This window comes from Carassius carassius, chromosome 45 (genome assembly GCF_963082965.1).
Source record: "Carassius carassius chromosome 45, fCarCar2.1, whole genome shotgun sequence".
Lineage (NCBI taxonomy): Eukaryota > Metazoa > Chordata > Actinopteri > Cypriniformes > Cyprinidae > Carassius > Carassius carassius.
The window spans coordinates 9,563,200-9,589,687 of NC_081799.1; the positions used below are offsets into that span (position 1 = coordinate 9,563,200).

The following is a 26,488-nucleotide window of genomic DNA, read 5'->3' on the forward strand; positions in this document are numbered from 1 at the left end:
AATGATGCCCTTCTTCCTGGTTGCATCTAATGCTTTTCTACTCTCATAAAGCCGGTATTGGCTGCGGTTATCCAATTAGAGTGATCCAAAATCAGTTTTGAGGAAATAATGCAATAGTTTATGGTTTGCGAGAGAAATCTGCTCACTGTTCAGCAAGGGTGGATCAATACTGTAGTATTTCCATGGTGGAAGACTGCCACCTGCTGCTAGTTTTTCCATTCCAGCCGTGCTGTACACATTTGTTAGGAGTTTTTGAGCAGCACTGCCAGTAAGTCTGTTGGATGGGCTATGCAACCATCTGTTACCGTATGTTACCGTATCATTGTTATGTTTACCAGAACATCCTTCAGAATGTGCCGTCCCCTAATCACTGTTTTGGCACACGGCGGGAATCTGTAATCTTTTATTCTTTGTAATCTTGTGTCCATATGTAAGTTGATATGTGATTTGAAAGATGTTCTGAATGGAAAGAGCTCAATTAGTCATACGTGTCACATATGCCTGCAATCTATTGCTTATGAACTAAGTTTTGTATAAAATGTATTATTACATTATTTTTCACGACATTTTATGACTTGCACAACCCATTTTAACCTGAGGTACAGGTCAAAGGTCAAAAAGTCATTTCGCACACCATGACTGACTCTCCTTCACCTTGTTTACAGACGTTTTTTTTTGTAACACTTTATTTTAAAGTCTCCTTATTATGCGTTACATGTACTTACTATTATAATAAATTATGCATAATTACATGCAATCCTGAACCAAAACTTAATCCTAACCTTAATTACATGTACATATAGTTATCTATATATCTATACATAATATAATATATACATATCTATACATATCTATACATACACACAGTTTAAAATCATTAAAAATATATTTCTCTGTGAAGGTATTTTTATTTTATTTTTTGGACCAATTGCCTTGTCTCTCTATGTCTCTCAGAAGTGAAGAAATGCTTTATTACTGTACAACTGGCTTTTAGCCTACAGCGTCATGCATACTTACATAATAAAAAGAAATGTATTGTTATGTTGAGCTTGTCAGTTGCCTGTACTTATTCTGGGTGTGATAATAATAATAATAATAATGTTTTGTTAGTGGGTGTAATTGAGCTTGTTTAAACTTGTTAATTGTATGAGATCCAGATTATATATTTTTAATGCAAAAAAAAAAATGTTGTTTTTGACAGTCTTTGGTCCTATAAATATTGGTGTAAAATTGTTAAAATATTTATATTATTCTATATTTATATTATGTATGTTAGACACACAGATATGTGTGTATATCTATCTATCCATCTATATATTGATAGATAGATAGATAGATAGATAGATAGATAGATAGATAGATAGATAGATAGATAGATAGATAGATAGATAGATAGATAGATAGATAGATAGATAGATAGACAGATAGACACACACACACACACACACACACACACACACACACACAAATAATATATATATATACACAAATATTCAACCACATTATGATAGTATAGGTAATTTCATAGCCGCCCGCACAGCCATGAAAAATCAAAAAATTTTAGTTACGTCATTACCCCCCAACATCCAGTGCTGAATGGCCCGTACCGATGACGTCACCACAGGGCGGGGTTGCGCCATGTTGAATGTTGAGAGAACAGAGAAGTGTGGGAGGATGGAGCTGTGAAGAGTGTGGGCTGCAGGAAGAAAGCTGTAGGATCTGAAGATTTAGGCGTAAACGAAAGGACTACAGAACAGAGCTTCTTTCTGAGGTCCGTCTTCCTCCATTCCCAGACGAACTGCTTGCAATAAAATAAACCCGGCAAAGTTATCTGGACAGTTCTGTTACCAAAAATTAGCAGCAGCAAGCGAAGGTAAGAGCCGGAAGTGACGTAATAGCGGGCCCGAAAGCGGAATTTTCCTTCAAAATACAGCTAGATTAAGCTAAGCTTTTAATAAAGTGTAATATACACATTGTTATAAGTTTTAATATGCCTACATTTTAAGTATACATATTTTAGAAAATTATCTCAGTCTACTTTATTGTAAATGTGACAAAATAATGTAAAATAAAGACAAATAACAAAACAATGTAACTGTTTTTATGTAATGGAACATAAATATTTTATTTCAAAATGGCGTAGCCCCGTTTTATATAATACATGAGCTATTTATTAATAATCTAAATAAACTGCACTAACTTTATGTTTCAAGATCATATTATCATTTATTAATAATTTACAGATTTAAGGCAGATTGATTAATGTAGAAATGTAATGTTTTCAAAATGTATGATGACTGTATATATGTATATGTATGTAGAATTAAGAGGAACATCTAATGTTGGCACATCATGCATCTTTATGCATCAAACATCATTAGATATAATAAAATTGGCAATTAAAACTAAACTCTAGAGATGCCTGTCAAATGAAGCTCTTTGTCATCTTTTACCTTCACCAATATCAATATTTCAGTAGTGTTTACCACTAATAATTTTATAAGATAAATAATGTATCAGCCCCACTGGCTGCAAAAACATTAGCAATATTAAATAAAGTGAATGAATACACCGGTACAGTAGACAGTACAGATTTCCAGAAACATTGCATTGTGAAGATATACCCTGCGTCCCAATCTATCCACCCTATCTACAGTAAATATTATTGAAATTTACTAATATCACATAGAATTTAGGATGGATAATATGCACTTTGATGAATGCATGTAAACAGACAGAAGTGCCTCCTCGAAAACTATTATGGAAAAAGAAAAACAGGTCACTTTGGTGCTCCAAAGATTTGCAGAATAATTAATGGAATCACTTCCTTGCAGGAGAAACACAGGAGGACTTTTGTCAGTTTGTTTTTTCTGTGTTAACTTGCTTGACTGATTCGTGGAATTCGGGATTATCTATCTGTTAATTTGATAAGCACTCACGTTTAGTAATAAATCTAGTTTTATGTTATTAATTGCATTTCTGTTCCATTTTTTCAGACTGTCACGTCCAAGCGCTTTTATTTTGAAAAACTGCATTTCCGGAGACTCTCTTGGAACTCTTGCTCTGGTCGCTGCCTTCACACTGCTGATCAAGACTAGGGTCCGACATCGCCACTCTCGCCATGGCAGGTAAATTGGCAAGTTTATGAGCTGCTCAATCAAAGACTGTATGAAATCTATTCTATTATAGCAATAGCTATTTGTTAAATTGAGCGCAGCGGTTCAACTGAAGCCATCATCAGCATTACTGAGCCACTGACAGTAGCCTAGCAACTTAGCTGCCTCGTTTCCCTCCAGTTAGCCAGCAAATCGGCTAAACTCATTTTGGTCGGGCTTTATTCACAATGTGACGATCATTTGAGTATATGGGCTTCTCTGTGGTCACGAGTGGCCCCGGGCGCAGGGTGTTTTAGTGATGAGCTAAACCTAAACCCACTCATCGTTTCTTAGCGGGATGCGCGGTTGGGCTAAGTGACGTGATGTCGGTTGTAAAATGAATGGGCACTGGGTAACGTGTACCGCTTCTCTTTTTCTGGGTATGTGCATCACCTGCCCTGATGTATAAATGTGCTTATCTCGGCCTCTTTAAACTACCTCTATTGAAGTAGCGAACTTTAACCGGCATCTGCAGAGTCATGTGAAGTGAAACCGCTGCGCCCTTCCCTCCGGGACTTTAAACCGCTAAAACCACCACCATCCTGCGATGAACATCCTCAATATTATGCTGGTTTATTAGATTTGAGTACATCGGACTTCTTTAAAAAACAGAATCGGACAGATCAGTCGTTTAACTACGGGGTGGGAGGATTCACTTGGCACTGATTGGGAAAAAAAGAAAATATATCAACCCTCCACAGACACAATTATTGTCGATTATAGGGTTAATGACTTGTTTTACATATATATAGTGTACTGTGTTTTTGAATGTGTGTGTGTGTGTGTGTATATATATATATATATATATATATGCGCATCATATATCTATGCATTCAAACTAATTCAAAATAAGTTTTTGTTTGCATAATGTGTGTTCTGTGTATATTTATGTATATATTAACAAATACACATACAGTATATATTTTGAAAATATTTAAATGTTTACATGTCCATATTTATATTCATATAATTTATATTATAATTGAATATATAAACATAACATATATTTCTGAAAAATACGCATGTGTGTGTGTATTTATATATACATAAGTACACAAACATATTACGAAACGAAACCTTTCATTTTGGATGCAATTAATTGTAATTAATCATTTAACAGCACTATATTTATGTTTATTTATGACTACTAAATGTATGTAGATTAAAAAATAGAAGATACTTTCAGAAATGGACTCAAACGTCTCTATCTCTCTCTCTCTCTCTCTCTCTCTATGTAGCCAAGTGAATAATTAGTAAGTTTGAATAATTTCTGAAAATGCTGCCTTTATTGTATTTACTATAAAATAATGATTGGCTGGATTGTTAGATATAATAGGATAATGAAAAGTACCGTTTTATTTTTAAAATCTTTGAGAAATGTCCTGATGACCTATGACATGAATTTTTAAGTGTAAATGAAATTAGGATTGCTGTGGATGTGCCGAAATTAAAATTCTTGGTCGAAGCCGAACAAAATGAAACACTGGTCCAAACACAGAACATGGTTTTAAGTAAATTAGGGGTGCTCCAATCACGATCGGCGATCATTAATGCGCATCTAGTCAGTAAAGCCAGTTCTCTAATCATTGGTCAATTCCATCAGGTGCGTGATTTCACATAGAGCAGCTGTTACTACACAGAGCCGTTATTAACTGAGAAGCTGCGCAAATCCACGTTCATTTTCAGCGTTTATTTGCGCATCTTTTCATCTGTGTGAAATCACGCACCTGATGGAATTTATTGCTGATTAGAGAACCGGCTTTACTGCCGAGATGCGCATAACGATCGACCGATCGTGATCGGAGCACCCCTAAAGTAAATTGTGCGCTCAATATAATAATTTGTTCACTCGTATTGGTTTAAAAAGAACTCTAGTAAAGTAAAAACTTCTCAGAAATGATACTCAAGTATAGTAGTGAAGTACTGTTACTCAAATACTTTTCACCTCTGCTAGCTTTTAAACTCATACTAGGGCTGTTGTTGTTCCTCTTATTGGGTCTCCTGTAGTCACTTGTTTCGTGAACAAACCCAACCAGTTTGGCGTTGCCTCAAACGGCCACTCGGGAGTTGCCTCGGCCTGTTTCTCCTCACTCATTTAAAACTGATGCAAGAGCTGTCATTTAAATATGATATGGATTATTGCGATTGTAGACAGTGTTTTCATTGTTTTCTTTTTTGTGTGATGAAAGGGCAAATTGTAGTCAAATTAGAATGTGCTGCCTTATTTCCTACTGTGAATTCCTGCTGAGCATCTTTCTTGTAGTGCTACTCTTGTATTTTTTTGTTTTGTTTGTTGTCATACGGAATGATGATTTTTAAATCAAATCCAATACTACAGAATGTCAGCAAATTGGACATTCACAAAGAGCTTGATTGACAGGCGATCTGACCAATCAGAACGCGGATGTGATCCACCGTTGAAATAAAATACTTTCTGATGTTTATCCATGTTCATTTCGTGCTTTAATCAAATATGACGGTCAGTTAAAATTTCCTAATGACCATAATTCCACAAAACCAGTGTAAATTTAGCCCATACAATGTTTTTTTTTTTTTGCCAATTGCTTAAAATATACCCAGTGACTTAAGACTGGTTTTGTGCTCCAGTGTCACATATGTGGCCTGCAACAAAGCGTAACTGGCGTTTTGTGGTTTCAGGAGCCGGAGGCGGGGGAAACGATGTGCAGTGGTGCTTTTCACAAGTGAAAGGTGCAATCGATGATGACGTAGCTGAAGGTGAGTTCCTGTCAGAATATAATCTATGGACCAGACTTTATGTGGAGAGTCAAAAGTGTGCAAAAGACATTAGTGTGTCCCCAGTGTCATTATAGACACTATAGAGTGCAACTGATTCAGAAGTAAAAACCATCCTCTCTTCTCCACTGGCAAATAGATTTTTATGATAGCTTATAAACATCTAAAGGCAGACCTGCCTATATTAGCCTCACTGTGAAATATTCTAATGGCTCCGTTTCATAAGTCTGGATCTTGATCTCTGAGTTGGATTGTGATTCTCGCATTGTTAATGGTTAGGCCTATACAGAGATTTTTGTAATTAATTTTGTCTAGCATAACTTTTATTCAGCATAGAGGGCTAGGTGGCATAGCTTAAATCAATCTTTATGATTTATGTGTTGTGTAGATGTGAAAGGGTGTTTGCCACTCAGTGATCCACGATGATCATTTTGGTTATTTTTCTTATACGACAAAGACAATTGTTAACCGTTTATTAACCATTAACCGACAAGATTATTTTAAATTAGAATTTAAATAAATTAGAAAGGATCAGTGTTTGTGACCCATTTAAAAATACTAACTTATGTTTCACATTGGGGTGTAAGATAATATCGATACACGTGAGTATCGCAATATTTTGTTTTGGCGATACTGTATCGATTCTCACCGGAATATCGATATATAAAAAAAACCATACAAGATTCATGGCAGTTTTATTTATTTCCCGACCGCTAGATGGCAGTCTTCATCTCTGTACAAATCATGAGTGACAGGAAATAGCATTAAGAACGCCACTAATGATTAGGGATGCACGATCATGATTTTTCATGGCCGATACCGATTTTTTTACAAGCAAACTGGCCGATTCCGATACCGATTTCCAATTTTTTTATTTATTATCTTTAAGCAACAAACAAGAAAGAAGGAAAGTGTGCATAAACAAGATGTTTATTTGGTATTTAATAGGCCAAACTGGCTTTTGGCTATTGAAAACAATAACAGTAACCATCTGAAATTAACGGCAGTATCTGCACAGTAAATAGCCTACATTCAATACAAACATAGATGGTACAGACATCAGCATTTAGCTTTTGTTTTTGAATTGTGTTGAAACTACAGAGAACTGGCCTTAAATTAAAAGATTAACTGTAACCGTGTGAAATTAAAGGCAATAACTGCATACTGTAGTTCTACAATCCAAACAACAAAATCAACACACATTCAATAAGATGTTTCTTAATCAGCGTTCAGTATTTGTTTTAGTTTTTAATTTGCTTTTAAATAAAAAAGGTCTTTACCAGTTAGACTAAATAAAAGTATGCTATATAAATACATTATTCCAAAATGTTAAAATCAAATAATGTTGGTGCGAATAAAACAAAGATGCAAAAAGTATTTCATTCATCCAAAAAAAAAAAAAAATTAGGGTAATGATCCACATCTATATTTTTTTACTTGAGCCAATGAAAAAAAAAAAATTATTTATTGTCTCAAGTAAAAAAAATATAGATGTGAATCATTACCCTAAAAAAAATTAATTAAATGAAAGAAACACTTTTTTTGAGTGTGCTACACCAGGTGATTTTTAAATCAAATTAAGTCTGATCTATAAAATTTCAAGGGTAAAGTAAAAATAATCATCCTAATGCAGAACTGACATTTACTTCTGGCTTTTCAAACATGTATGCAAGTTCTACTTTACCAAAAAAAAAAAAAACATTTCAGTTTTGTCACAGTTTAGTCCGTTTCGTTTCTCATCCAACACGTGAGAAGTTGATCTGAACATGTCTTCACGGTCTACTCGTGTTCAGGGCGCGGGCCGGGACAGCTTTAGTGCGCGCAGGAAAAGGGCTCTTATTTATGCGCCAGTACACCAACGGCTGATCGCTTCCTGCTATCAGTGCCTCAGACATGAAGCTCTGCATTTCCAGTGCTGAACGGCTGCCCGTGTCACAGATTTCGAAATACTTCTACACAAATGACATAGCGAACCATTACAATGTAGTCTGTGCATGCGAGCGCACTTCTGGAAAAATCGGCCGAAAAAACACCAAAAACCGGCCGATTGCCGATCACGTATTTTAATCAAAAACTGGCCGGTTCCGATTTATGGCCAGTCAACCGGTGCATCCCTACTAATGACTGCGTTAATGTAGTTCGCTGCTAGTAATGGAGGTGAAAGAATTGTCCCAGTTCATGTTTCAGTGTACAAGAGGAAGTGTGTCGTCATTTGGGCTTTTGTGGTAACGTCTACTGCAGGACTGTGGCACTCGCTCTGCCTCGGTTCCACCGCTTGCCGCGACCCGTGCGAAGAGGCTCGCACGGGCCGCATCAGGCGGGAGGGTCACCTCGCGACTGCAGCTTTATTTCATTTTGGGGGTGTTTTGTGCAGTTCGTGCAGCGCTCACGTCGCGGTTTCGGCGTTTCCATGCGGAAAATAAATACACACGGAAATACTTCAGACTTATGCGCCCTCTAGAAGCTTGCGTTCTGCAAGTGAACGTCGTTTGATTGTGCCATCTCAAAGAAGTCACTTTTACGGACTTTTAAATTAAATGTTCCCTCCTGGTGGAATGACCTGTTTAACTCAATCCAAGCAGCTGAGTCCTTAGCTTCAAGAATCGGCTTAAAACCAATCTCTTCCATCTTTATTTGACCCTCTTTAGCACTTTTAGCACTCACTATTCCAATTCTATTCTTAAAAAAAAAAAAAAAAAAACACTAGCTTGCTCTATTCTTTTTCTATTCTATCTGTTTTCTTTTTCTTTATTATATTATTTAAAAGCCCTTGCTACGTGTTCTGCATTTAAGCTAAGTGCATTGTTATAGCACTTATATATCATTGCTCTTTTGTTGATTTTGATTGCTTCCATTGTCCTCATTTGTAAGTCGCTTTGGATAAAAGTATCTGCTAAATGACTAAATGTAAACATAAAACCTGTAAATCCAAGTGGAAAGGTTCAATATCTGTATTAATTTTGTGACACAATTGTACACTGAAACTGTAAACCTTTAAATCAGGGTGGTCTTTTTGTAAAAATAAATTTTATACGTATTATACATTTAACTTAAGGATCCTGCAAGAACTTGAATTTTTCCCCTGTTACTCATACTATACAAAAAGTTGAATGTTACAAGGACTATTTATTGCAAATGCAGATCTCACTGTGTTCTGCTAACAATTTTTATGTATTTATTGCTAAGGTTTGCATATGGTGGTGTGTTTTTAATGATAGCTTTCATTACAATATATTCTATTCCTAAAATAAGAAATATACCAATATATTGCCTTGCTTACAGTATCGTAGTGTATCACAATATACCGTATATTTTAACCATGCAGCAAACCTTTTTTAAATATTTTGATTAAATTACTGAAAATAAATAAATGACTTTTTCAAACCGTTTAACTGATTGTATTAATCGGTCAAAATTCTTAATGGTTATTTAACGGTTAACTGGTTAAAATTAACATCCCTAGGTACAACATTGGTTATAGGCCAGTATTATATTTTTTTTCAGTTGATATTGCAAATGCACGATATTCGCCTCAATCAAATCTGATTGGCAGAAAATTCACTTGACATGTTCTTGCGCAAGCCAATCAGTGAAGAGCTTCTTGACACGTCCATTTAATCAGACAATAGAAGAGAGCATTAATTTAGCCATTTGTTATAAGTCTGGAGCATAGAAAACAATTCAAATCAGTTGTAGTGGTAGTTGTATTTTATTAGCATAGCTACAGAGATGCTGCTATCAATAATTAAAATAATAGTAATATCAGTGGATATATATATATATATATATATATATATATATATATATATATATATATATATATATATATATATATATATATATACAGTAGTAAAATGTAACACACACATAAATACAGGATCCTAATGTTATTCATCCTCCTTTGGATGGGGCTGTGAACCCAGACACGTCAGTGTTTGGCTTTCCATTGTATTTGGTAATTTTTGACAACAGGTACAAAACAGCGATTGTAGTTGTCTCCACCATGGTTGATCACATGGTTTTTATTCGCATAAAAACATCCCGTGAGTAATCTAGAGTGAGTGACACAATGCGCATATTCACTTCGCGTCTGGTGTGAACACACCATAAGACATACAATAAACAGTTAACAAAAAGTACCATTCATTAACCAGAATAAAAATATTTATGGTTCTGTTTGACCAAAAATACAGAAATATGTTAGACACAAATGCTTGCAGTCCCTCTTCCTGACAACATACACTTAAAACGTTCATTATTTAGTTTATCCGTGTTTTTGTTTAAATAAAATCCTAACTGAAATGTCTAGACTTTCATTTTGGGTGAAATTTACACAATACATTTTGTCATTTTCTTGCGTTTTTGTATTGCGACACGATATATTTTTACACCCAATCATATTACACAGTAAATATCTTAAATACTTAAAATATGACCCAGCCCAACTGCCTGTCATTTTTAGCTGTAAAAGATCTTCGCCTCAAGTCTCCGCTTTGTATTTTACAGGCCTCTTATCAAAGTCTCCTGGCCTGATTCAGTGACTTCGTTTCAGTTTTGTCCCCCAGGGAGGTCAGACTTAAACAAAGGGCCATTGCATTCTTCTTTTCTCCTGCTTTCTTCTGCTTTACTGGTTTATAAAGGGTTAAACTGCTGTGAGTCAGTCTACAGCCCGTTGTCTCAGAAGCATATCTTTTGGCAGGAATCTGGATTACAAATCTGCATGCCACAGTGCCTTCTTATTTAAAGATTCATCTCGTTGAGTCAGTCAAGTGACTTTTGAGGCTTAACATGGTTGAAGGAATCGCACATTAAATTATGACAGCGGAGGGTGTTTTTGGCAAGATCCCAGTGGCTGTTGAGATGAATCAGTTCTATGTATCTTTTGGGGGGACGAGGGTGGATGAAATCTGACAGATGTTTCTGTTTCTGCCTGTCCTACAGCCGACATCATCTCTACTGTGGAGTTCAACCACTCAGGGGAGCTGCTAGCCACAGGGGATAAAGGCGGCCGAGTTGTCATCTTCCAGCAAGAGACTGAGGTGAAGGATCTGGCCGTTTCGTAGTAACATTATATCCGCTTTCATTCCCGCTTATGTCTTTCTCACAAAAATGTGCTTTTCTTTTTGCAGAACAAGAGTCAGTCACAGTTCCGTAGTGAATACAACGTTTACAGCACATTTCAGAGCCACGAGCCTGAGTTCGACTACCTGAAGAGCTTGGAAATCGAGGAAAAGATTAACAAGATCCGCTGGCTACCGCAAAAGAACGCTGCACAATTTTTGTTGTCCACAAATGGTTAGTAGAGCAGTGGGGCTCTGTGGAGTCAGACCAATCAAATCTCTGTATGTGATGTGAACCTTGAACTCTAGGAGTTCATAACAGAAATGCTGGGGGTTCTATTATGGTTTATTAGATAGAAAATGCCAGATTGTGTCATTTATAGTTTAAAAGGAAAACAAAATAAAATCTTATCATTCTAAAATTCTCCCCAAAAAATGCTATTAATAATCAAACTGAAAAGAAAACAGATTCTAAAAATTCCCAAGAAGTTGTTTGTAATTAGAAAAAAGCCAGATGAAATCTCATTTTTAAATCCTTCAAATATAGATGTATCTAATTAATAATTAAAAAAGTTCAAAACCTAGTTCTAAAATTCTCTCTAAAAATGTAATATGTAACTTAAATATATATTTTTTAAGTGCATGTTAAATTATTTACAAATTTATTGTCTATGAGTATTTGCTGAGAATAGCTACCAGATGCAGATAATTCCAAAGTTTTACATTTCTGTGGTTCACAAAAACATATATTTTTTTATTTTTATTTTTTGCTAACAAATACCCAATTAGCAAAACAAATCTTGTATTTATTTTATATAAAGACTTAATTATTATTTATGGTTTTATATGACCCTTAATATCAAGTAAACCTTTAAGTATCTGTAAACTGTAAAATTGCTGTCATGTATCACAAAATAATGTATCATTTATTGTGATTTATTCTTATCATTTGTTTAATCACTTTGGAATTGAAGTGTTAAACGATAACTTAATCTTTGAGGTTAGTTCTTTTGGTCCTATGGCTTTAAAAGTGCAGCACTGTACAGACTGATTTATACTTACTATACAGTCAATACCAAATCGCTATTTTCAACTGGAGATGCATTTAATAACTTCCATGAGTTGATGTGAGCTCTGCAAATTCTCCAGATTTTTCCCTGACTCACTGATGCGTCTCCATGCTGTCTAAAAATATGACCTCTCCGACGTGTTATGCAACCGGTGTGTATTTAAGATTTGAATAGAATGAGTGCACACTGGAGGACGAATTTTGTGGGACAGAGTTCAGATTAGATGTGGGAAAAAATTTTCCAGATGTTTTCAAAATTTGGTGAACTGTAAACTTGATTTGTTATACCAGTCAAACTGCCTCTTGTTGCTAATGGAAATAGGCTTGGTTTATTTTTTTGTGGCTCTCACGATTATTTTTAGCATGAGTCAGAGGGCAGATCCCACATTAGAAGGTGACGTTATTCTGTACTTTTGATTGCAGATAAAACTATAAAGTTGTGGAAGATCAGTGAACGTGACAAGAGACCAGAGGGATACAATCTTAAAGAGGAGGATGGGCGCTACAGAGATGCTGCTACCATCACAACTCTACGGGTGAGTCACGCACGCACTCAAGAACACAAAACCAAACATAACTATAGAGTGTATAGCAAAAATAGATACAAATCTGGTATAATTCCATAGAAGAAAAATTATTTGCTAAAAACAGCCACAGAAACTGGCACTCAAGAACAGGGCTGGGATAATAAATCGATGCATCGTAAATGGAGAAATGATTCCGCAATGATTCAGAGATCTACAGAGTCAATCGCAATTCTTTCTCGAGTCGATTCTGAGCTTAGTTTTGAACCGCAGATGGGACTGCATTCTTTAGAAACAGTCGTTGAATGTGTGGATAAAAGCTAGATTAGAGCGCCAACTGCTGTTCTAAATCCAAGCTCCGAATCGATTCCAGAGAGAATCACCATGCATTCGGATGATCTCAGTATCAATCCACTAATCAATTTTACATCAATTTATGGTCACAGCCTTACTCAAGAACATTGGTATTGAATATTAGAACCGGTTTTATGCATTTACGCTACCATTGAAACATTTGGGTTTAGTAATTATTATTTTTTTTTTTTATATATAAAACACAGTAAAAGCAATCGTATTGTGATATTACAATTTGAGAACCGTATCAGCAACCATTACTCCAGTTTTCAGTGTCACATGATCCTTCAGAAATGATTCTAATATGCTGATTTGCTGCTTAAGAAATTTGATCAGTGTAGAAAAGTCGTGCTGCTTTACATTTTTTTGGAAACTGATGATATTAAGTTAAATAGAAGATTCAAAAGAGTAGCATTTAAAAAACAGCCAACAATTTACTAACCCCAAATTGTGAAAGGTAGTATGTATTTGCTCTCCAGTTGTGTTCTTGTTCTCAATGACTGTTATATATTCATGAAAGCGATTGTTTTTGGCCTCTTTGTGCAGGTGCCAGTATTCAGGCCTATGGATCTCATGGTGGAGGCCAGTCCGCGGCGGGTCTTTGCCAACGCCCACACCTACCACATCAACTCCATCTCGGTCAACAGCGACAACGAGACCTATCTGTCTGCAGACGACTTGCGCATCAACCTGTGGCACTTAGAGATCACAGACCGCAGCTTCAGTATCCTATAAAGGGAAATATGCATTATTTTGGAGGATATAAAGGAGCATTGTTGTTGATTTGGGTCGTGAATGTCATGTTGAAATGTCTCCTGTCACCTCTTAGTGTTTTATGTGGCTTTAACTCTGCATCAGACATTGTGGACATAAAACCAGCCAACATGGAGGAGCTGACGGAGGTGATCACAGCTGCAGAGTTCCACCCTCACCAATGTAACACGTTTGTCTACAGCAGCAGCAAAGGCACCATCCGCCTGTGTGACATGCGTGCATCAGCACTTTGTGACAAGCACTCTAAATGTGAGTTATATGTGCTGGCTGCATCATATATGCCACTTATTCCAATAGTTTATACTGTGATGTCGTGTTTCGTCGTATAAAGGTGTTTGTTCCTCCTCTGCTTTGTCTAGTGTTCGAAGAACCTGAGGACCCCAGCAACCGCTCTTTCTTTTCTGAAATCATCTCCTCCATCTCAGACGTGAAGTTCAGTCACAACGGCCGCTACATGATGACCCGAGACTACCTGTCTGTCAAAATCTGGGATCTAAACATGGAGAATCGACCCGTTGAGACCTACCAGGTGAGTTAATAAATGGACAGAGCAGCTAGCAATCTTAATTTCATTAGTTTTTTGCTCATTTTTTCCAATTGAAATATTACCTATAAAGCCACAGCAGAGCTGTAGTGCTTTTTCCAAGCAATGCACAATTTTTGAGTGAATGGGTGACCCAATGATTTAATGGGCTATTCATAAACATTTACTTAATTCCTGAATGAATCGCCTGTTTAAACCAGTCAAATGAATAAATGACTGAATCATGAATCATTAAATTAATGATTTAAGACATTTATCACCATCCACTAGCAGTTTTTTAATATATAATTTAATAATAAAAAAATTACAATAATTTCATATTTCCATAATAATAAAAAAAGCATTAAAGTGAAAAGTCACCTGAAAATGTAAATTTAAATTTAGTGATTTTGCAATTGGGTACTATGCCTTGTCCAAAGAGGCGGACTTTGTTTGTAGCAAAAGATGATTATATTTGGTAAAGGGCTAGTTCACCCAGAAATTTTAGTTGTCATTAATTACTCCCCCTCATGTCATTCCATACCTCCCCTAGAGTTAAACATTTGAGTTTAATCATTTTCGAATCCTTTCAGCCAATCTCTGGGACTGGTAGCCTGGTAAATGTATTCTTGTAACTCTGTGATATTTTGGTAGAACTCCTGATGTCTCATGGACTATTTTACTGATGTTCTTAATACATTTTTGTCTGTTGATCGTGGTAATATCCTTTCTGTCTATGGAAGGGTCAGAGACCTCTCAGATTCCATCAAAATCAACTTAATTTGGGGTCTCACAGGCTTGGAATGACATGAGGGTGGGTAATTGTTGACAGAATTGTTTTTGGGGTAAACTATCCCTTTAAATACCAATGAATTAACTGAAGTGACATTTTTGAAAGTAAGGTATTTAAGTAACTGACCAATAACATTGTCATTGCCATTAAATTGAAATTACTGAACCTCAACAGGACTCTGATTTAAAAAATAAATAAAATAAAATGTAAAATGGATATCATTCAAATATATATATATGTATCTATGGATGGACACACACATTGACAGACAGTCTCTCTTATACACGCACACAAACGTCATTAAAGAATCCTGGAAAAAAATTGTATTGGTTTAAAAAAATAAAAATAAAAAAATTAACGGTTTCAACCAAAATATTAAGCAGCCAACTGTTTCCCCATCAAAATTTATAAGAAATTGTTCTTGCGCAGCAGATCATAATTTTAGAATGTAATGTGTATATATGTAATGTGGTAAATATAAATTGACAATACATTGGTATTTTGCTCTACAACACATGCCCATACCAAAATTGTGAATTTTGAAAGTTAAGTCCATTTTTTTATTTTTTATTATGTTTGTAATAAGCATATATGTTTAGTTTGTTTTACAACATCATCAGATTATGTTTCCCACAACCCTTATTTTACTCATGAATTGAAAAACCCCATTATAAAAACTCATAGTAAAATCTATGGAAAATTAGTCTTTGGGTTTTGCTGTCACTCATTCAGCACTCTTAATAGAAAATTCCATTATATGTACGTAAAGGCTACTTTAGTCAACATTAGGGGGCGCTACCTGCACTATTTAAAAGTGTAGGATTAAGGTTGATCCTACAAGTCAGCAGTTTTGCCTCAACCGATTGGGACCCACCCAGATATTTCTGATTAACATTGATGGCTTAGATGAGTTCATCATGGATTATTAGTCATTTTTCTGTACTTCAGCATCAGGTTGATTCATTGCCTCTGATACAGCAGTGAAGTTATAACTGGAGATCATAGTGTTGTGTGTTTGTCTTCCACAGGTCCATGAGTACCTCAGGAGTAAGTTGTGCTCTCTCTATGAGAACGACTGCATCTTTGATAAATTTGAATGCTGCTGGAACGGAAATGACAGGTTAGACTCCTCACACCTACATTTTATCATTTCCATAATAGAAGTGTGTTCTAAATTTAAACTCTTAAAAGTAATTTCAATTCAATTCAAGTTTATTTGATTAGCGCTTTTCATGACGCAAACTGTTGCCTAGCAGCTTTACAGAAAATTAAAGATTCTACATTATATTTAGCAATAACTTATCACTGGTGACTATCTCAAGTTGTCATCCATAAAGCAAAAGTAAGTAGTTTTGTATGTTGTCTAATAGGGATGGGACGGTTTGCTGAAAAAAATCGAACTGTTCGTTTCTCCACACACAGTTCGGCACGCGCAGGGACCGTGGTTCAACTTAAATCTGACAAAGCATCTGTAAAATGGTTTGCTATAAATAACACGTAAAACAAACAGGGTTCAGCTAATATATATTTCTGTTTATGCATGTGCATTCTAGCTTCCCAGACATTACAATAACAGCGATGGGGGGGGGGAAATAAAACAAATAAACCGTGGACAAACCATGCACTCTTGTTCTTAGTGAATGCCGTATGCTGGAATATGAGCACTCATTTATTCCATCATCATACGGGTACTGATAACGCACACACACAGGTTAGACCTGAACAACACATGTTGATATCCGTTTTTAATCTAAACTCATTTAAGCTTTGTCAGTTTAAACATTTACAGTAAGTGCCAAAGGACGCAAGCTCGCGTGCACAGTGAGAAGATTTGTACATGTGCTAATCCGAAGCGCAAACCCGTGCTTCAGAACACGCGCAAATGTTAAGCTCTCTTTCTGAAGTATTGTTTAAATGGACAAATTCACCCAAAAAATGTCAAACTGCCCATCTTGGTAAGTATCCTACAGCGGACTGGCTGAATGTAGGCCTACTCTATCAGTGCACTGTATCTCAGTACATTGTCTTTATATTAAGTGAAAAGGAAAAACAAATAAATCACTCACTGCTCTTGATTGAAAAGATTTAGTAACTTTAACAAAGAATAAGCTTTAATGAGTGCACTTTATTTTACAGTACGTGTACTAACATGTACTTATAGTGTACTTACAGTGTATTTATCTAAGAAAGTTCTGATAATACAAGGTAACTACATGGGGTAGAGTTTGGTTTAGGGGTAGGTTCAGGGTTAGTACCTAGTTATTACATAGTTATTGTAATTACTATAATAAGTACCTAGTATGTACATGAGAAACAGGACTGTAAAATAAAGTGCTACCGCTTTAATTTATACAGTCATATATGCAATGTTATTTTACTTTTGATTACTTTATTCAAATTCTGTACCTAAAAACTGTACCTAGACTCCCCCCCCCCCCTCAAAAAAAAAAACATAGCACATACCAAACTGTACCGAAACCATGACTCTAAAACCGTGAAACAAACTGAACCGTGAAAAAGTTGAACCGTTCCATCCCAATTGTCTAAGGGTTGGCATCATCTGAGGGTCTTCTGGGGGGTTGCCATCATCTCTTCTCAGGTGTTTGGTCATCTTAGTTCTTTTGTAAGGGCTGGATCCAGATTAAAGCTTCTGTAATTCCTAGTTACCATGGGATGTCGATCCTGTGGCAGAAACAGAGAAGGTAATAGGGAAAAATTCTGGACGTTATCAGGAAGACTATTCCAGAGTTTGGGTGCCAAATATGCAAAAGCTCTACCTCCTTTAATAGGCATTGCTATCCTAAGAACTACCTGTGACCTTGGGGAACGGGATGGATTGTAGCGTGATAGATTATTTGAGAATTGGCTTACTAGTCATGTGGAGCGTAGCGTCCTGGAGATGTTGTTGTTGATGTTGACTCTATTGGGGTGCAGGCCATCAGTGTGAAAAAGCCTAGGATGCTCCCAGAAAAGATTCCAATTATTAACAAAGAGCAGTTTCTGTTCTTTAAAGTGGTCCTGACACGATAATCATTGTCACAAGTGATTTGCTGCATACCGTCTTGATCAGGCTCCTGAAGTCCTTCTTCAGAGTCTCTGTCTGCTGTAGCTTGGTGTCATTAACCCCTGCATGAAGCCCAACCGCTACGATGCTCTTGTCGCCCTTCAGGATCGTGGCTATCTGCACAGAAATATCGAGAACATGAGCACCAGGGAAACAGTGAGCGTGCACTTTACCTTTAGCAAGGGTAGCATGGTAGTTCTGGACAATGTTTCTGACGATCACAGGGTCGTGTTCCGTCACCCGGAAGAGTGGGCGAAGTGGTTCCGGATCTCGAAGACAGGAGGTAGCGGAGGGGGAGAGGTCCTCGCGCAGGGCTTGGTGCACGTCTTCCTGTCTACCAAGCCCCATAAAATACCACTAGCTTTTGCTCTCAGACTCATAAAAGTGTCAGCAAAATATAGGTCTAGAGCATGCAACGTCAACTGGCGGCCCGCGGGCCAAATCCAGCCCGCCAGAGATTTCCATCCGGCCCCCAGAATAATACTGAATTCAGGAAAAGCCTTGTAAGAGGAAAAAGTTTAGGGCTGATCCGAATACCATTTTTTGAGCTTCGAAGCTTCGGTAGTAATGAACATCGACTATTCGAAGCTTCGGAGAGAGGGTCTGAACATATTTTTCTCTCTGATAAAGGCAGGAATCTGTGTCTGTATGTCCGTTTGCATTTTTATTATTTCAAGAACCGTTCATCCAGTCGACTTCACAAGGGAGTGCAGTGTCGCATTTGGTGCAATATAGATGGACACGCGAGATGCGGCACATTCAGAATTGATAAACTTTTAGTAAACTACAGTCAGAACAGCGCGAGCGGGAAGCGGCGCACCTCACGCGGGCAGGGCTTATGCTCCAAGAATGGACAATGCACTAGTGATATAAAACGCACACACACAGGTCTGTTAAATTAAGCAATACTTTTAAGGTAGTCTAATATTTTTCTGACTAACAAATTGGCACAGTAAGGGTAGATTTAAATAAAGAAAAACGAAATTTAAATAAAGAAAAAACTAAATTTAAATAAAGAAAAAAGCTAATTTAAATAAAGAAAAACTAAATTAAGTTCAATTAAAAACCAGATTAATTTAGATTGATAATAATGGGTAAAAATTCTAATACATTTTTTCTATTGTTCTATTTTCCACAATGTCAAAGCAACAAAACACAAGCTCAGACATGCACTTCGGTCCATACAAACTCCGCTGTTCTGCGCTCTAGCCAGAGAACACGCCCTTTGCTGGAACACGCGTCGGTTCTATTTCTGTTGTGCTGTGTTGACGCCTCAGATTGTACTCTTTAGCGACAGCGACAGTTTCGTTGCAAATGAGGCACACAGGTATAGCATTTCTAAAAGTAGGCACTATGAATACATACTTATCAGTCCATTCTTCATTAAAACTACGGTTCTCTGAATCAACTTTTCATTTAAGGCTCTTTGAGAGTGCCATTTTTCATTCAAATATATTCAGAAGGCCTCAAATATAGTTGATGACCCCTGGTCTAGAGGGTCTAGAAGCAGTGACGTTGCATTTATCAGCAGAGTAAAAACGGTACTCTGTTGTTATTCCACTTCTAAACTACTAGTTTCCAACAAAATTCTTTTTTCCCCCACCAAATCAGAAGTCAAGATTCACATACAATTTTTTAGATGAACTTTATATTCATCCAAGAATCTTGAGTACATATCACAATTTTAAGTAGCCCAGCTTTTTTCAACATTGATAATAAGAAGAAATGTGTCTTGAGCAACAAATCAGAATATAAAAATGATTTCTGAAAGAACACTGAAGACTGGAGTTATTATGCTGAAAAAATATATTTGCAGAAGCAATTTATTCCTGATCCAAATCTGTAAAGTACAAAATGGCTATTTTAAACTGATAATATTTTTACAATATTGTTTTACTGTCTTCTTAAATGGTCTTTTGTGAGCATAAAACACTTCAAAAAAAGTATAAAAAAAGTTACCAACCCCAAACATTTAAAAGGCCATTCATAATAGCTATTTTAGCTTAATTATACTATAGCTGCAAATAAAGTATGAATAATTAGGAGAGTACAAAAATATTTCCAGTTCTATCAAGTTAGCTTTATTGTTTTGTTTGCATGTTTTGAGAAAATACAGCAGGGTAAAATGTATAGTGTATAGTTATATAACGAATTCAAGATGAAGTATTGTAGGTACGTCTGTAATAAAGGATCATTTTCTATTTAAGACACACTTCTTGAGATTTAAAAGCTGACCATCAGTCAATCAGTAAGGTGGCAGTCAACATTTAGGCCAGCTGCTGTGCCTGCGTGACTCCGTTGGGGCCCAGACTGGCTCTTATCTGGAGGGAACCTCTAATCACTCTCAGACAGACTGAATGCTGGTCAAGGGCAGTGGAAGATTGGGTTAGCATGTCATAAAGACACATTAGTGCTATTGAACGCACTCTTCCTCAACTAGTCAACGACTTAAGTCATGCCTATATTTGGACTACTAGCCAACCATCCTGTTCTATTCCCAGAAATCTGCAGTTTTCCAATTACTAGCCTAGAACTAGCTGAGGCAGCACTAGGGATGTTGAAATTAATCGTTTCTATAATGCATCGCAGTGCAGACGAGTACGATTCGGTAACTGTTTACTAATAGACCATAACCGATTATAATGTTCTGACATCATTTGTCACATGCGTGCTTTTTCATGGTAGCATACAATGGTGAGAGAGGTGAGACGCAAGTGCAAGTAATTAAAAATGCTCCAACTACTTTAAAAGCCGATTAATGGTAATACCACTAACTTGAGAAATCACATCAGCTGTTTTCACCCTGTTTTCACCCTGAGCTGTTAATGCCTGTGAGTGCAAAGGTAGACCCAGCTCAGACAAAAATCATACATACAAGAAGCATGCTTTCTTTAAGCAGGTACAATTAAAGGTTCAGTTCCTATATCTGACTGCTGGTATTTAATGACAAAATTGTAGGCTATACATGTGAAGTACAATTGAAAATAGAGGATGCAGTGAATTGTCGATGCATCGTGATATTGAATCAAACCAAATCGATGATATGATCATCATAATTGAATCGAACCATGAGACCAGTGTAGGTTCACACCCCTAGGTAGCAAAAAGCAAAAGTTTCTATGTGAATTTTACTTCACTTTTTTTTTACAAAAAATAAATAAATATGGATGCTACAATACAATTTTTTCCAAAAACCTATCCGATCTGAACTTGATCATCAAAGAATAGTATGCTCAATATCGGATTTGGATATGTCTTGTCTGACTGATACCTGATCCTGCAGAAAATACCAGTATCGGAGCCGATACCGATACTGAGTATCAGATTGATGCATCTCTTAACATAAAAATACAATAGCAGTCTTTTATTTATATATATATATATATATATATATATATATATATATATATATATATATATATATATATATATACATGTGTGTGTGTATATATATATATACATATGTGTGTGTGTATATATATATATATATATATATACATATGTGTGTGTGTGTGTATATATATATATATACATGTGTGTGTGTGTGTGTATATATATATATATATATATATATATATATATATATATATATATATATATATATATATATATATATATATATATATATATATATATGTGTGTGTGTGTGTGTGTGTGTGTGTGTGTGTGTATATACACAGTTGTGGCCAAAAGTTTTGAGAATTACATAAGTATTAGTTTTCAAAAAGTTTGCTGCTAAACTGCTTTTAGATCTTTGTTTCAGTTGTTTCTGTGATGTACTGAAATATAATTACAAGCACTTCATACGTTTCAAAGGCTTTTATCGACAATTACATGACATTTATGCAAAGAGTCAGTATTTGCAGTGTTTGCCCTTCTTTTTCAGGACCTCTGCAATTCGACTGGGCTCTCAATCAACTTCTGGGCCAAATCCTGACTGATAGCAACCCATTCTTTCATAATCACTTCTTGGAGTTTGTCAGAATTAGTGGGTTTTTGTTTGTCCACCCGCCTCTTGAGGACTGACCACAAGTTCTCAATGGGATTAAGATCTGGGGAGTTTCCAGGCCATGGACCCAAAATGTCAACATTCTGGTCCCCAAGCCACTTAGTTATCACTTTTGCCTTATGGCACGGTGCTCCATCGTGCTGGAAAATGCATTGTTCTTCACCAAACTGTTGTTGGATTGTTGGAAGAAGTTGCTGTTGGAGGGTGTTTTGGTACCATTCTTTATTCATGGCTGTGTTTTTGGGCAGAATTGTGAGTGAGCCCACTCCCTTCGATGAGAAGCAACCCCACACATGAATGGTGTCAGGATGCTTTACTGTTGGCATGACACAGGACTGATGGTAGCGCTCACCTTTTCTTCTCCGGACAAGCCTTTTTCCAGATACCCCAAACAATCGGAAAGGGGCTTCATCTGAGAATATGACTTTACCCCAGTCCTCAGCAGTCCATTCACTATACTTTCTGCAGAAGATCAATCTAACCCTGATGTTTTTTTTTGAATGATAAAACACAGTGGACCAACACCAGCAGCTGACATGGCACCCCAGACCATCACTGACTGTGGGTACTTGACACTGGACTTCAGTTATTTTGGCGTTTCCTTCTCCCCAGTCTTCCTCCAGACTCTGGCACCTTGATTTCCGAATGACATGCAAAATTTGTCCAAAAGTCCAGTGCTGCTTCTCTGTAGCCCAGGTCAGGCGCTTCTGCTGCTTATTCTGGTTCAAAAGTGGCTTGACCTGGGGAATGCGGCACCTGTAGCCCATTTCCTGCACACGCCTGTGGCTCTGGATGTTTCTCCCCCAAGGTCTGGAATCGGTCCTTCTCCACAATCTTCCTCAGGGTCCGGTCACCTCTTCTCGTTGTGCAGCGTTTTTTGCCACACTTTTTCCTTCCCACAGACTTCCCACTGAGGTGCCTTGATACAGCACTCTGGGAACAGCCTGTTCGTTCAGAAATTTCTTTCTGTGTCTTACCCTCTTGCTTGAGGGTGTCAATGATGGCCTTCTGGTCAGCAGTCAGGTCGGCAGTCTTACCCATGATTGCGGTTTTGAGTAATGAACCAGGCTGGGAGTTTTTAAAAGCCTCAGGAATCTTTTGCAGGTGTTTAGAGTTAATTAGTTGATTCAGATGATTAGGTTAATAGCTTGTTTAGAGAACCTTTTCATGATATGCTAATTTTTTGAGATAGGAATTTTGGGTTTTCATGAGCTGTATGCCAAAATCATCAGTATTAAAACAATAAAAGATCTGAAATATTTCAATGGTGTGCAATGAATCTAAAATATATGAAAGTTAAATTTTTATCATTACATTATGGAAAATAATGAACTTTATCACAATATGCTAATTTTTTTAGAAGGACCTGTATATTTGTGTATATGTATATATATGTTTGTGTGGGTGTGATAGATTTAACTTAGTGTTTTTTGTTTTGTTTAAGTATTTCATAAACTTATACTTTTTTACATCAATACACTAGTGTACATAATTTGAAAAAAAGGTAAAAATTAAAGATACTTATTTCAATGTAGAAGCATCAAATGTTAGCTGGGATTCCGATGATGTCAATTATTTACATTTTGTTGCTAAGTTATAAAGTAATTAGTACGTTTTCAATTCTAAAAACTTTTTAAAAAAAGTTATTTTACGGTAAAATTACCTAAATTGTCTCATTATAAATAGGAATATGCATTAAATTGATCAAAAGTGGCATTCATGACAAAATAATAAAATAAATGCTGTTCTTTTGAAATTTTTAATATAGAATTTTAGTCTTTTACCGGTCAAATTCCAATCATGTTTACAGTGAGGTTTATTAACTGTTACTGTAACTCTTCTTTTGTCCTAGTGTGGTAATGACTGGATCCTACAACAACTTCTTCCGAATGTTGGACCGCAGCCAGCGGCGGGACGTCACCCTGGAGGCTTCGCGCGAGAGCTGCAAGCCCCGGCAGGTCCTGAAGCCGCGCAGGGTTTGCGCGGGCGGCAAGCGAAAGAAGGATGAGATCAGCGTGGACAGCCTGGACTTCAACAAGAAGATCCTACACACCGCCTGGCACCCGCAGGAAAATATCATCGCTGTGGCAACCACCAACAACCTCTACATCTTCCAGGAAAAAGTGAACTAAAACTGTCGTCATGGGGAAAGAAAACCTCCGAACCCCTCTCTCTCTCTCTCTCTCTCTCTCTCTCTCTATGTGAAAATGAAAAAAAAGACTAGCAAAAATCATTTCTGTGATAGCCACCATAATCACATAACCAACCTTGGCCTACTCCAGGACAGAATGAACTAGTCGAGCCAACTAGCATCTGCCAATACTGAGTAAACTGGTTCAAACTGGTCTGGAGAAGAGCGCAACCTGGCCTCGGCCTCTGTGGCACCATGACACGCGCCTTGCTCTGGTGATGTTGTGCCAACCTGTCTGTACCCTCCATCCCTTTACCCACAACTCTGAGCCCAGGGACAAAATGGGCGGCAATCTGACAGATTTCAACCATGCGCTTTTTTTTTTCTTTTTTTTTTTTGGCTTTGTTTTTTTTTTCAAGTTGTCTGTATAAAAACTAATTTGAACTCATGTGTATGTGTCCCTGTGTCCTTTAATCCTCCCTATGTATTTTGTGCCATTGTAACCTTTTTTTAACCTTCTCAGAGAAACTGCCAAGTTGTTTAGTTTGTTTTTATTCTGTTTCAAGAATAAGTGTTTCTCTTTCTTTTTTTTAGCTCACTACTTATTACATTTCATTCTGTCCCATTACACTCCATTACAGCTACAAAAGGTTTCAGCTGTTTCCTTTCAGATATCCACACACTCACCATCACAGCGGCCCAAAGAGCTTTTCCTGTTCTTTGTTTTTTTTTTTTTGGCACAGACGGCATTGCCGTGTTTGCTGTAGTAGTTTAACATCTACACTTGTTCAAGCACATAAACTCCAGTTGGACTGCTTGCTCATGTACGAGTCATTCAGCCTTGCAGGGTTTATTTTCCTTTGTGATCCATGTCCAATTTCTGTCTTTACTCTCTCTATCTCAAGAGTTACAAGTTGAGAAAGATTATAGAGATTATGATATCAAAATGGTATTTATAAACGGAACAAACAATTAAGCAAGAGTCATGTCCTCTTCTTTGTATTTACAAAGCATGCCTGGGGCAAAATTGAAATGCTTTTTGAGCGTGACGTCAAACTATTATAGGATATTAAAGGCTTTTGAGAACCATGAGGGATGTTCGGTTGACCATTTGCATATATGATAATTTTAAACATTGCTTCAAGGATTTTGGAGCTTAATATCCACTCTTAGATTTATAAAATCACTACAGATTAACAACATTGATCGGCTCTTTTTAATACCGGATTAAAAAAAAAAAAAAAAACTGCATGGTAAGGGCAGAAAAATGCCCACAAAATGAGACCTCAACATGCCAGGGATGTATGGATGGCTATTTTATCATTTCCATTAGTCATTAGTGCCAATTGAAGGTTTACTAAAAATTACTTTTATTTAAAATGGATTTTGCTTATTATTTTAATAGTCTCAGGGAGCTTTTACACAACAACAACAAAAAAAATGGTTTCAAAGTGCAATTCTTGAAAATGCCAATTATCATCTCTGTGTGAACTATAAAAACCAACATTTGGGAAAAAAACGTGATGTCATGCAATTACGTGTCTCTAGGTGTATGTGCAGGCATGTTTAGTTTCTTTACAAAGCGCTATTGCTTACTACTTGCCTGGCATGGATAAGAGTCTTTTCCATGTGAATGGCGATTTTTTCTTGTCAAACATTTTCATTTTTGTTACGCAACTGTTTTGTAAACGTATGCTTCGACAATCTTTTATTTATTTATTTTTTTCGTTTTTTTAATATAAAATACTATGGTCAGAATGAGGACTTAACTGTTCAGATGGAAATCATAATAACAGTAACCTTATCTGTTTTGTAAATTTATACTGTTTATCAAATTGTGAACAAATCGTCCATGCATAGCTTTCAACCTTCATTCAATCATCAGCCTATTTAGTGCTAGAATCATGAGTATATAAATATATATATATATATATATATAGTGTGTGTGTGTGTGTGTATAAAATATATATTTTATTTTTTTAATAAGCCTTTTCACTTTAATATACGTCAAAATATGCGAGAACAGTTGTTATCTGAACCATAGATGCGCATACAATTAAATGGCTAAAGTTTGCAATTTGTTACCAGTATCGGGGTACATTTGGAGAGGTGACTAGAAGAAAACATTCAAATGCAAAGTTACTAATGAAATTGAAAAAGATTTGAGAAAGTGATCATTATTGGATGACTTGCAGGTAATTAAAAAAGTATCAGCAACAACAATATATATTTGTTTTAAGAAATATATGTTAAATAGGCTTGCCATACGTCATTTTAG

General features: G+C 36.4%; 1 protein-coding gene across 3 annotated transcripts; it reads left to right on the top strand.

Moving 5' to 3' along the window:
* The first annotated feature begins 1,626 nt into the window (after positions 1-1,626).
* Positions 1,627-25,302, top strand: LOC132127069 (serine/threonine-protein phosphatase 2A 55 kDa regulatory subunit B alpha isoform). 3 transcript variants are annotated; one of them, XM_059538691.1, is made up of 11 exons: positions 1,627-1,771; positions 2,997-3,128; positions 5,814-5,891; positions 10,851-10,948; positions 11,039-11,204; positions 12,462-12,574; positions 13,463-13,640; positions 13,775-13,939; positions 14,050-14,219; positions 16,035-16,126; positions 23,932-25,302. In XM_059538691.1, exons 2-11 carry the CDS (start codon positions 3,122-3,124, stop codon positions 24,209-24,211), a joined length of 1,347 nt encoding a protein of 448 aa, XP_059394674.1. In that variant the 5' UTR covers positions 1,627-1,771; positions 2,997-3,121; the 3' UTR covers positions 24,212-25,302. The 3 variants fall into 3 exon arrangements, with proteins under 3 accessions (XP_059394674.1, XP_059394673.1, XP_059394672.1); XM_059538690.1 differs by having other exon boundaries at positions 1,632-1,873; XM_059538689.1 differs by lacking the exons at positions 1,627-1,771; positions 2,997-3,128 and having other exon boundaries at positions 5,771-5,891.
* Positions 25,303-26,488: the final 1,186 nt, after the last annotated feature.

What these genes read in the sequence shown, in the direction of transcription:
- LOC132127069 (XM_059538689.1), top strand. Translation starts at nt 5,771, where the DNA reads ATGTGGCCTGCAACAAAGCGTAACTGGCGTTTTGTGGTTTCAGGAGCC. An exon ending in CTACCATCACAACTCTACGG is followed by an intron (nt 12,575 to 13,462) that starts GTGAGTCACGCA and finishes CTCTTTGTGCAG; the next exon opens with GTGCCAGTATTCAGGCCTAT. An exon ending in TGCTGGAACGGAAATGACAG is followed by an intron (nt 16,127 to 23,931) that starts GTTAGACTCCTC and finishes CTTTTGTCCTAG; the next exon opens with TGTGGTAATGACTGGATCCT.